General features: G+C 29.3%; 1 protein-coding gene across 1 annotated transcript in view; it reads left to right on the top strand.

Annotated features, from left to right (window-relative positions):
* Positions 1–9,814, top strand: part of LOC106464616 (protein kibra-like) — a 26,740-nt gene extending 16,926 nt beyond the window's left edge. Inside the window, exons 14-21 of the mRNA XM_022392340.1 lie at positions 150–267; positions 1,054–1,214; positions 2,508–2,696; positions 3,348–3,428; positions 4,508–4,691; positions 5,278–5,339; positions 7,120–7,232; positions 8,459–9,814. Coding sequence (XP_022248048.1) covers positions 150–267; positions 1,054–1,214; positions 2,508–2,696; positions 3,348–3,428; positions 4,508–4,691; positions 5,278–5,339; positions 7,120–7,232; positions 8,459–8,663 — 1,113 coding nt within the window. The 3' untranslated portion in view covers positions 8,664–9,814. The remainder of the gene's footprint in view (positions 1–149; positions 268–1,053; positions 1,215–2,507; positions 2,697–3,347; positions 3,429–4,507; positions 4,692–5,277; positions 5,340–7,119; positions 7,233–8,458) is intronic.
* The last annotated feature ends 2,564 nt before the right edge of the window (positions 9,815–12,378 follow it).

Here is a 12,378-nt window from a genome sequence, read left to right as displayed (position 1 = left end):
GTTCTTCAAATACCTATAGAATGATAGGTTTCTTTTTGTGTGTGTAAAACACATAAATATTACAGTAATATTACATTTCGAATTTAAATCAGTGTTTTCTTCTTATTCACTAAAATGTTTTAAAATGGTTGGTGTGGTAATATCTTAAGGTTTCCACCGTGAGTGAAAAAGGACAAGCTGGATTGGATGAATCTACAAACACCAATAACTCTAACTTGAATGAAAGAAGTAATAATGTGTCAACCTCAACACTTACCAGAATTCAAGGTAATCTTCCGTGCCAAATCGTTATTCTTTGAAATTGATTGACTGATTTTAATTTTTGTAACTGTAGCTTAAACAGTCCCTCTCCATGGCAAAGTTTTGTTCTTGCATAATAAGTTTTAATGGAACCTTCTTCACTATGTTTTATCACAATTTTTGTGGTATTTCACATTGATAACTACTGTTTAGTTTTTGTATAACTAAACAGACCAGTCAACTAAAATTTGTTTTATTTTTCCTGTTCTGTTTAATAAGGGAAGGGTTAAATATCACATTCTTAAAAAGTTATTAAAGTAAAAACCAAAAAAAAGCTCCTAAAAATTTTCTGAAATGCATTTTGTTTCTATTAAGTTAGCACTTAATTCTAGAGCATGTGTAACAGTTTATTTTAATTTTTTTTACATGTTATATCCGTACTATTTTCTTAGTAATATATTATACAAAAGTCAATCTCTTTTTTCTTTATTTATCACTATATCGTAATAACAGCATCTTCTATTTGAATCTGTCTTTTACGTTTCAACACGGAAGTGTCCAAGTCAGTTACTGTGTTTTAAACGTGTTCTTAGAAGACATTGTCAAATCAGTTGTATGCTAATAGTATGAAAGCAAACAATATTTACGTACTTGTAGTTCTAACATTAAAGAAAGAATAAAAAGTAAAATATACCATTTATTCAGTGAATTGAATGTTTTTAAGATTAAAATAATAATATTATCCTTCTTATTTTTTTAGTAAATAAGTATTATGGAATATTTTTGTCAGTTTACTATTATTCCCTGTTTAAGATTCCGATGTTGTGGAATGTGATGAATTAACAAATGGACCAAATGATTCAGAGGAAGATACTAGCAATAAGGAAGAACATTACGATGAAGAGGAAAGTAGAAAAAATTTGGACATGACAGAATTTCAAATATTACAAACTACCAGGTGTGGTGAGCATCAGGTGAGTTTCTGTTTTAGAAATTATAATTGTTGTAGGAATATTAAAAACTACTTAAATTATTTTTAATTAGACTAAAAATGTTAAGAGTGGCATTTTTCCATATTTAGTGATGTAAATGTTGCTAAAATGGCAAGTTGTAATTTTTTTTAATTTCTACATATACATACATATTTTTTCATAGCTGTATGTAGGTATGTATGTGTGTGTGTGTGTAATATCTGTCATTTACAGTGTGAAAAGAATTTTTATTGATGTTGGAAAACAATACTGTTGGTTTTAAAACCTGAAATATATTTTTAAATTATCTTGTTTTGTATATTTTTTGCTTGGTTTTTGTGCAGTAATAAAAAAACAACAACATATATATATATAAAGCTAGTATATTTATACTTTCTCAAAAGAAAATTAAAATTTACCATGAAGCGTATTAACAGATCTGCGAAGGTTAAGTTACTGAATTTAAGTTTCTGTCTTCATGCATGTATGATAAATGTCAAATTTCACAAAAAACTTTTTTGATGTTCCTAATGTATAGTTACGTGTAAGCTTTTATTTCCAAATGTCTATTTTGTAGTATATCAGTAGCTTTACTAGCCGTTATTAATAACAATTTTATTGACTATATAATGTTGGAATTAATACGATTATAACTAGACTAGAGAAAGAAATATGATTTTTTGAAGACACAAAGCAACAAAGAGTAAAGCAACATTCTTACCAGTTACCTAAAAGTAGCAAAATAATTCAACTAAACTATTGATTGTTCGATTTTACTCAAACCGTACATTTGTTTATGTCATTGCTTTGTGCAGAGCTTTGTAACTGATACGAAACATGCAGTTTTATTTATTTTTTATGTTTATTTAACTTTGGGAAAAAACTCTTATTGTAATTTCTTGGCTCTAAACATTCTGTACTCGTACTTCTGTTTCCATGCAGCATGAAGCAGAAAGGGGGTAATCATTGGTAGTATACAAAGATCGAAGCTTTTCCATTGATCATTGTTTTAAGCTACACATTGTCCTGTGTTGAAACCAAATAGTTAAATATAGTTAGTAGATCTGGAAAGTTTAACTTTAATAAAACACCCGTCTTTCAAAACTTCTGTTAATATTCTTTGTTATTACATAATGTTTATGATAGTTATGATTAGTTGCTGAACTTTTCATTTTTTGTATGTTTACACTCAAAGCTGTCACTTCATCAAATTGGTACAGAAGTTACTTACAATTTGCAGTGACATTTAACAAAGGATAAAAATGATAGTCTATTAACTTCTTCGTTTTCTTTCAGGAATACGTAGCCGAGAGATTAAGTCACCAGGTGGAGCTGTGTGATAAAGAAACCAACACAGAGTGTATTTTTCTTCCTTTCCAAAGTAAACAGAAACAAATAGAAGATAGTGTGAGAGCTAGTGTTATAAAGAGATCGCAGACTTTCACCCCTAATGCTGCTATCAGCAAACATAACTATGTTTGTAAAGTAAGTTCTATAACTTTTATGAAAATATTAAATAATTATTTACTATGTATTTGTTTACTTGCATCATTGATAAATTAAAAGAATTGCAAATGAGTGAATTTTATTTTAACACCTTAAAACACCAAATTTCTGTGTGATGTTCTATGACAAAGGTTTCAGTATAACTGATAATTATAAGCTTTTATCATTAATTAAAGCAAACAACCTATTTAGATGAGAACAAAAATTGAATCCAGTATTGAATATAACTGATTTAATGTACCATTCTTACTTATAATAATTAGAATATATCAGTTCATCAGTTGGGTACCCTCAACCTTAGCCACATTTTTGGCCATAATCCCAATAACATCTCAGTGTTCTGTCAGCATAGGAGATTTATGTTAGTACTAATTCCATATACTAAACTAACAATGCAAGATAATCTAATACTAATAAAAGATAATATGTCTATATATTAAACAATTTTTACAAATACTGTTAATGAATTTAATTAAAAAGATTAAAAAAAGTAAGATATATTATTTATTCAATATATTGAATATTTTTAAGTAACACTGAATGGTAATTTTAAAAACAATCATTTCAAAAATCCATTTGAACATGATTAAAATGGCTTATTAATATTATTTTCTCATTTTTCCCTTTTAGTTGAATAGAAGTGAGAGTGACAGCTCTATGCCATTGTACAGAAAAGGAGTCACATTTCAGCAAAAGCCAGTGAAGAAAAATGTGAGTGTTTTTTTTTAATTAATACTGCTTAAAATAATAAATAGATTTCATATCATCAGAGTAATTTCCTGTAAAATCCCACTTTTAAATAAAATAACTTTCGGTCTGGTTAGTTACAAAACTTAAAACCATTTTAAGAATATTTGCAAAATATTTCTATCATAGTATTTGTAAATTTAAAAACTGTTTATGTACTTATGTAATTCCTTTATTCCGAAACTGATTGAAGTGCTTTAGTATATTCTCCAACTGAGATATTTTTATAAAATTTGACCTTTGTACCCTTGAATAGGTAACTGATTTAAAACTTTGAATAAGGAACGAAGCTTCTTAATAGAAATGATCAAATAAGTTTGTCCACTACAAGGAACCTTGACAAGCTGAAAACTTGATTTACGTTTAAAGAATATTATTGATTCTATACTTTTTCCTGGCTTTTGATAATAGCAATATATGTTAGTTAACATTTGTGTATAAAAGGGAAGCCAGGAAAATATATTAATGTGGAAATTATGTAACTTCTACCACAATAGTTCTTAAAAATCTAAATTAACAGTTAATAATAAATAGGCTTAACTAAGAGTAACAGGAAAGCTACAGAAAGTTTCTTAGGTTGTCAGTTTAGTACCCTTGTTGTTAGTGGTTGTTGGTAGTACCCTTGTTGTTGTTATTCTCTCACTGATATCTAACTATTTGCTGTAGTTTGCTAAATACAGTAGTAATGAAATATTCTCAATATTTTATTGAACATTACCAGACACAAAATATTTAAGAGTTAATCATATATATTCTATTCAAAATTATTTTATGTAAGTTTAATTTCATCTAATGTACCACTTTTGCAAGTATGTATAAGTACTGAAACATCAATACTTAATGTAGATAGCTGAATAATTAAAGCACGTGTATTCAGTCCTTTATTTAAAGAAAAAAGATGATAGACAGAATTAAAAGTATATAGACAGTTTTATTTTATGTCTTGGAAATTTGTTGCGGACAAATGTTGTGATTACTTGTAATTGAGAAAAGTTCAAGATTTATTTAAACAGAAGACTTTTTTAATCTACGATATCACTCAGATCATAGCGGTACGTGCCAAGCACCGTTATTCTCCGTCCAATGAACCTAAAACTTCTAACGTGCGAACATCGCTAGACCTAGTGCTAGACCTCCAAGCTTCGCACAGGCGGCTGACCCTTTTACAACATGAAATTTCCAGGCTAAAAGAAATGAAACTGCAACTTGAGGATGCAAAGCTTTCCAGTAAGTAACCATGTTTTTTTCTAGAATATTTTTTATTGCAAAGTATTACCTCACCCAAGTGGAATATCTCTACCTAAGTGATTGAAGTAAAGTGGAGTTACTTTACAAAACTGAAGAAGGAATAAGACTATTTAATGTTAAAAGGGAACCAGGCTACTTATATCTTCTACATAAGTAAACCTATTTTATGTCAGAATTAACTAGATTATTTTGTTTATTATCAGATATAGCTAGGCTTTATTACGAGATGTCAGAAGTGACCACATTATTTTACTTATCATCAAAAATAGCTAGGCTATTTTACTTATCATCAAAAATGTCTAGACTTTTTACTGGGTATTAAAAGTGACCAGATTATCTTATTAGATTTTAGAGGTGAACGAACTCTTTTTACTAGAAGTCGAAAATGACCTGACTAATATAACAGACCTCAAAAGTGACCAGGCTCACTTGCAATCTACCACTGTTACTGCCAAAGAGTGTGTTTTAATTTTCTGTATTATTCACAATATTTTCTTAAGTACACTAAATTTCCTCCACCAATTTTTGTGCATGTATAAAAGATGTCCTTTTTTTTATTTTGTAGGTCGTTATACTGTGTCATCTTCATTAGCAGAAAAAAAGCAGATGAAGTGTCCTCATATTGAAGTAAGTTAACCAAAGAATGAATAATTTTGAAAAAAAAAAGTGTTAGAAAATTTTGTATAAACCACACCTTGTTTTAACTTAGATAAAACATATTAAGGCTATTATGAGACACTGCAAGTAGTTTTAAACATATTAAGGCTATTATGAGACACTGCAAGTAGTTTTAAACATATTAAGGCTATTATGAGACACTGCAAGTAGTTTTAAACATATTAAGGCTATTATGAGACACTGGAAGTAGTTTTAAACATATTAAGGCTATTATGAGACACTGGTGTCTCATAATAGCCTTAATATGTTTAAAACTACTTGCAGTGTCTCATAATAGCCTTAATATGTTTAAAACTACTTGCAATGTCTCATAATAGCCTTAATATGTTTAAAACTACTTGCAGTGTCTCATAATAGCCTTAATATGTTTAAAACTACTTTTGCAAGTAGTTTTAAACATATTAAGGCTATTATGAGACACTGCAAGTAGTTTTAAACATATTAAGGCTATTATGAGACACTGCAAGTAGTTTTAAACACCATGCTTGTAATTTTATTTAGATAAATCTTTGAACTGATCTGTTTAATGTGGTAAAAATAGCAGAATAGTAAAAGTTCTGAACATATCTTAGAAATGTACAAGACCCACTGGGCATGGTTATACTACATCCTCATTAGTCTACCGACACTGTGTGGTCTACATTGTGTACATTTGCTGGACGCATCAAATATTCATATTGAAACTAAGTACTATGCTTGTATCTTGTAGAGTTTCATGTTTATTTGTATTTTAAATTATTTACTTTTGAAATTGTAAAAAAATTGTTTTTGAAAAGTGTGACTGTTTTCAGTGTTTTCAATATTGAAGGGTTTCACGATTCTTAAACACCTAGACACGCATGTAATTTTAATAGACTCAGCTGTAAGCTTGAGGGCTTAAAATGTTAAAAGTTGGGGTTTAATGCATATAGCCCATTGTGTGGCTTTGCACTTGAACACGAAAACAATTGTAATGGAGTAAAAATTTAAGTATGTAAGAAAAATACAGATGATAGTTCCAGTAAGAAGCATTTTTGGTTGAGTTTTGGAACGTCTAACAAGAAATCAGTTAGCTTTCACTTTCACTGTAAAAGTGGGTTATTTTATGTGGCTGAAAGTTACTTTCTTCTTCATGCATGTAAAAAAAAAACCCTGTTGGTTTTCTTACGTGTCCCAGAAAGTTGTTTTTTAAATTATTTTAATTGATTTTACTGTTTTTACATGTACCAATAAATTGGTTGATTCTAGCATTTTCCAGATGTACCAGTAAGTCGGTCAGTTTTAGCATGAACCAGAGAGATAGCTGGTGTTAATTGTAGCAATAATTATTGGTCTTAACATTACTCATGATAATTACGTGTACTAACAGTTAGTTTTACTCTAGCACATACCATAAAATTAATACCATATGATTCTAACATGTACCAGCTATCATGTTATCTTTCTTATTCTGTTTGTTCCACTATGGGACAGTGATAAGTTTATGGACTTACAATGATAAAATCCAGGGTTCTCCTGCAGTGTACAGAGTGCAGATTGTTTGTAGATTTCCACTACAAAACAACAAATGGCTTTCCTGTACCATAAAATGTATATTTCTTGTATGTTACAAAAAACAGCAACATTATTTCTTTTGTTGACTGGTACAACATTCATTGAGGGGGGGGGGGGAAAAGGTTTAAATTACCTTAGCAACTTGAGTGTTATATGATAACTCATTTTCATCACAACTGTTTTTATATACTTCCAGCAAAGTAACGATAAAACTGAAGAAAAAGTGGAAGAAAAGTTAAAGCGAGCAACAAGAGAGATTTACAAACTGAAGAGAAACAGAAAAAAGCAGCCTGATATTTCAAGTTTTAGGTAAACTTTTTAAATTCTGTAGTATTATTGTTTTAAGAAAAAGATTTGAGATATCAATCCATTTGAAAATTATTGCCTAAAAAATAGGAAAGATGCATTTACCATATATTCCATAAAACAAAAAATACAAACTTTTAGCTATAGCCTTCACAGACTTGGTGTTTTTACCATTTCATAGTGGTTAGAAAAGTATGACAATGTTAGTTTAAGGTATCAGTTGGTTCGCTGGAAAATTGAGTTGTGTTGGTGGCTTGAGGAACCTAATGAATACTTAAACTCTGATTGTGAACCAATCTTAATAAGGTAAACTTGGAAAAATATAACAGTTAATGTATAATACTACCTGCCCTTCATTTGATGTTCTCGCAGCTAACTTTTGGGGTTACTTTTGCCCAAGGGGAAGCTTTCGTAATAAAGTAATTATTATTTTCATTATATCCAAAGGAATAAAGTCAGTCAACTAATGAGTAAAAAAACACCTTATAATGGTGGAATAAAGTCAGTCAACTAATACTTATATTAAAACACCTTTAAATTGTGGAATAAAGTCAATCAACTAATATTTACATAAAAACACTTTATAATGGTGGAATAAAGTCAGTCAACTATAATGAGTAAAAAAACACCTTATAATGGTGGAATAAAGTCAGTCAACTAATACTTATATAAAAACACCTTTTAATTGTGGAATAAAGTCAATCAACTAATGTTATATAAAAACACCTTTTAATTGTGGAATAAAGTCAATCAACTAATACTTACATAAAAACACCTTATAATGAGGGAATAAAGTCAATCAATTAATGCTTGTATAAAAACACCTTATAATGGAATAAAGTCAATCAACTAATACTTATATAAAAACACCTTATAATGGTGGAATAAAGTCAATCAACTAATACTTACATAAAAACACCTTTTAATTGTGGAATAAAGTCAATCAACTAATACTTACATAAAAACACTTTATAACGTAAAATCTTCTTTATCTTTAAAATGACTGAACATCATATTCTGACTTTTTGAAAAACTTGGCTTTTTATTTGTGTGACAAATGAAAAGTCGTGTGTCTAGGGGGGATGGCAGAGAAACTTGGAAGTGTGAACTTTTAACCATTGCTAGAAGGAGAAAGCCACATAGTCACTCAAATAAAACATTGACTTCGTTAACTGGAAGTAATAAATAGTTGTCACATTCTCAACTAATTTTCTGAATTCAATTTACAGGGAAAAAATGGCATTCTTCACAAGGTCAAACGTCATTTCAATCATTCCCACAATTGAAAGCACCAAAAGTGTGATATCCCAAAATATTGGCCTGTATCCTGATACCAGATCATTATCTACTGAAGCAATCGTTCAAAGAAATGGGAGTGAGAACGTAAGCACACGGCAGTATGTGGTGGATCCAGATTATGGTGTAGTGGTGTGACCTGAATTTTGTTTGTTATGGAAGCAAGACTTTTTAAATTTTTGAGTGCATAAAAAATCTTGACATTGGAAGCTGGATTTATTTGTGAAAATGGAGGTGTGTATTGTGATCTCTGGCTATACTTTCAGTAAAGTATTTAAGCTGGATTTACTTGTGAAATTGGAGGTGTGTATTGTGATCTCTGGCTATACTTTCAGTAAAGTATTCAAGCTGGATTTACTTGTGAAATTGGAGGTGTGTATTGTGATCTCTGGCTATACTTTCAGTAAAGTATTCAAGCTGGATTTACTTGTGAAATTGGAGGTGTGTATTGTGATCTCTGGCTATACTTCCAGTAAAGTTTTTGTATATACTTCTTTTTAATGATTGCTCATAGGTTGTGATAGTTGAACTGGGAATTCTTTTATTTCATTTAAAGCGAGTTTGGCTGCAAAGCTTTACAATCACAAGAATTCTTGAAGATTGTACTATGTGCCATTAAACTAAATTTATACTTGTTACACATCACATAAAATGTGTTCTTGGACAAAATGCTTTCATAAATTATGCAAGTTTCTTTAAGTGGTTTTTAAATATAACCCTTATAGACTATTTTTATCAATATACAAGCTGTAATTACATGTACTTAGACTGTATACCACCCACCAATTTTTTATCATTGTGTAAATACAAACACATTTATCGAGAGTCTTGTTTTCCATTGTAAACTTACTCTATAGCCAGTGAAGATATTGTGTATATTTATGCTATTTATATATACTTAACTTATATCGGAAATAAAAATTAGATTTCAGAATTTTTTAAACTAATAAATGATAAAATATCGGAGATTCATCTCACGGGTATTTATAATTTGTGTTTAACAGTATAAAGATAAGTTTTGATTCATCCACAATGTGTGAATCTAATGTACATGATATAAATGTTCTTTCCTTTTTTTTTCTTTTGATCTGACTTATTGTTCATATTTTTCTATCTTAAAAGTAACTGTTAATTTTGTGTATATTTTTTTATGCAACTTATTATCTAATGACAGTAATGTCAGAGTTGGCCATTTTGTATATTTCAGTCATTTTATTTTATCATTTTTTAAATGTTCTCTCTCCAGTGCAAAATATGTATATTATCATTTTCAACAACAGCAACAAATTTTAGTTATTGTAAATTTTATTGTTGTGATCACAATGATAATAAAATATGATTTTTTTTTTTCAACGACCTGTGAGCACTAAATTTGAAGAGTGTGGTCAGTCATTTTTGAGCTTGTTATGGAAGTTATTTTGTATATGAACTTCTAAGGTGGTGGATGAAAAGTTACCATGATTTTATTCATTTCGTCATGCCATTTGTGAACGATTCTCTAAAAAAAAAAAAAATTAGCATTGTTTGTTTTAGGTGTTTAATATAATTATGTTCTGACAACCTATAAAAATACAATTCATTATAAATTATTTTCAGTATAAAGCTACATGAGCATTTCACTAATTTTTTCAAAGATGTATTACGTAGCTACCTACCATTCAGTTTTCAATATACCTTTGTTAAAATTCTATTCACATGATTAACTGAGCATAAAGTCTGTTTCATTTTAAAATAAGATACCTTTTTCTACTTAGTTATATTGAAAGAAAGATGCACTTATACTGGACAGATAAACAGGCAGGTTTTATTAAGGAGTATTTGTATTAGTTGAACAGCTTTCAAAGATGAAAACCTTATCATAAAAATAGATTAAGTTTTCAGAACTTAAAGATAAACAAATGATTTTCTGCTACATGGAATATTGATTTACATTTTTTGATAACCTTTTTTTGTTTATTTAATTTTGTAGCTATAAAAGTATATAAATTTTCCTAATCTCTCTCTCTCTTGTGTACATTAATGAATTCTTAGGTTTTGAAGCTATTTTGTGAACACACAAATAAAAAAAGTCATTTTTAATGAAAGATTTTATCATAGGTTTTACACATAATTATACTGAACATAAAAAAAATTACATTATATTAAAAACGATATTTAATTTATTTAAGGACATGTCACGGTGTTTGGCATGACATACTATGAATCTAAAGATTCACGGGTTGTGTTTTGTTGCTACACAGTTTGAGAATATGGATGCCTTATAAGAGTGACTGTGAAATCCCACTATTCAGTTAGAGAATCCCAAGAGCTAGTGGTTGATGCAGCTGAGTAACTGCCTTCCCTCGACTCTATCAGTTAAATATTAGGGAAGGCTAGCACGGATAGCATGAATTTCCGAACCAAACATTTACTTGATGTCAAAAACTAGTAGTGTTTTATAATTCATAAATTAACAATGAACAATTGTGTACTATATATTTGTTGAATTAATTAGTTTTAACTTGTATTAACTTCAAAGAGTAGATAAAAAAAGAAGTTACTAAAGTGAAATTGTTAACATTTATTTGGTAAACAATTATATCAGAATCAATGAACATGCATGTATTCTACTTTATTTCCTTTTAAAGAACAAAAACAAGATATCCAAGTTATTATAGATGTCTACAGAAATTGTTTTCATTAAAAAATATTTAAACATGGCATTAGTAATTAAGCACAAAGCAACACAATGGGCCATCCGTGCTCTGCCCACCCGGATTCTAGAGTTATAAGTCCGCAGACACACCTCTATGCCACTGGAGGGCAATATGCATAGAAAGCCCTTGGGAAGCTTTGTACAAAGTTTCTGAGACAAACAGTCAAAGGTTAATTTCTTTTTGCTATTACTTTAAACACATGAATTGTTATGATAAAGTATACTGACAAGAATAAATAGAGTTAACCTGAAATATATTTTCATCAAATATTCCACATTTTTATAATTTTATTTATTGATACATAAAACCTTCACCAAATGTAAATTGGTTTATTGTCAACAACAAAGAGAATTGAAATACATATATATAACTTATTTTTAATATTTAAATTTTTGTGTGCAGCTCTTTGCAGTACAATACATTTTATATTTACCGGATGGACATCACACTTTGTGTATTACACATATTTAAACAAATTTGTGTATTTACTTGATCTTATGGGAACTTGTGTAATAATGATGTTAAAAACAATCAGTTTTATCATGTCTTTTGATCTGAAAATTTTGAGAAGTAATGCAATTTACCTAACAGCATTGTGCGATCCAAGAGTTATGAAACATAAAATAATTTAAAATGTGAATATGAATGGTTAAAGACGATATAAACTTGTTCGAATTAGCGACCCCTGCCTCCAGGATATGAATATGTTATTCTGGTATGTACTTTACAAAAGGCCAACAAGCTTTCAACGATCGTGCTGCAAGAATGCCGCTAACTTGAACGACAGTCCAGTAGATAGACGGACGACATCAAGGAGTGGACCGGATTGTCAATGCACCAACAGTGCAAGGAACAGGAACCTACAGAATATTATTATCTCACAAGCCATAGTCTCCGACACTTAGCAATAAGGAAAGAAACAGGAGACGTTTACAAATAAGAAGTTCTTGATAATACTCTTAAGGTAAAATTCTGCGAAATGAAATTATATCAATGATTATAAGTCGTTGAATTATTCACAAATATACCGAAAAGGTATCTTTAAGCAAATTTTGACCATATCAAGAAAATAAAACATCAAAATATAAAAGGTGGAGTACTAAATAAATCGTCAAATTGAAATACGTTTCAGATCAAGGTAATGAAATTAATGCTCT

The sequence above is a fragment of the Limulus polyphemus genome, unplaced genomic scaffold (genome assembly GCF_000517525.1).
Source record: "Limulus polyphemus unplaced genomic scaffold, Limulus_polyphemus-2.1.2 Scaffold1701, whole genome shotgun sequence".
NCBI classification, from domain to species: Eukaryota; Metazoa; Arthropoda; class Merostomata; order Xiphosura; family Limulidae; genus Limulus; species Limulus polyphemus.
Note: the sequence above shows the minus strand (reverse complement) of the source record. Positions and strands in the feature narration are given on the sequence as shown.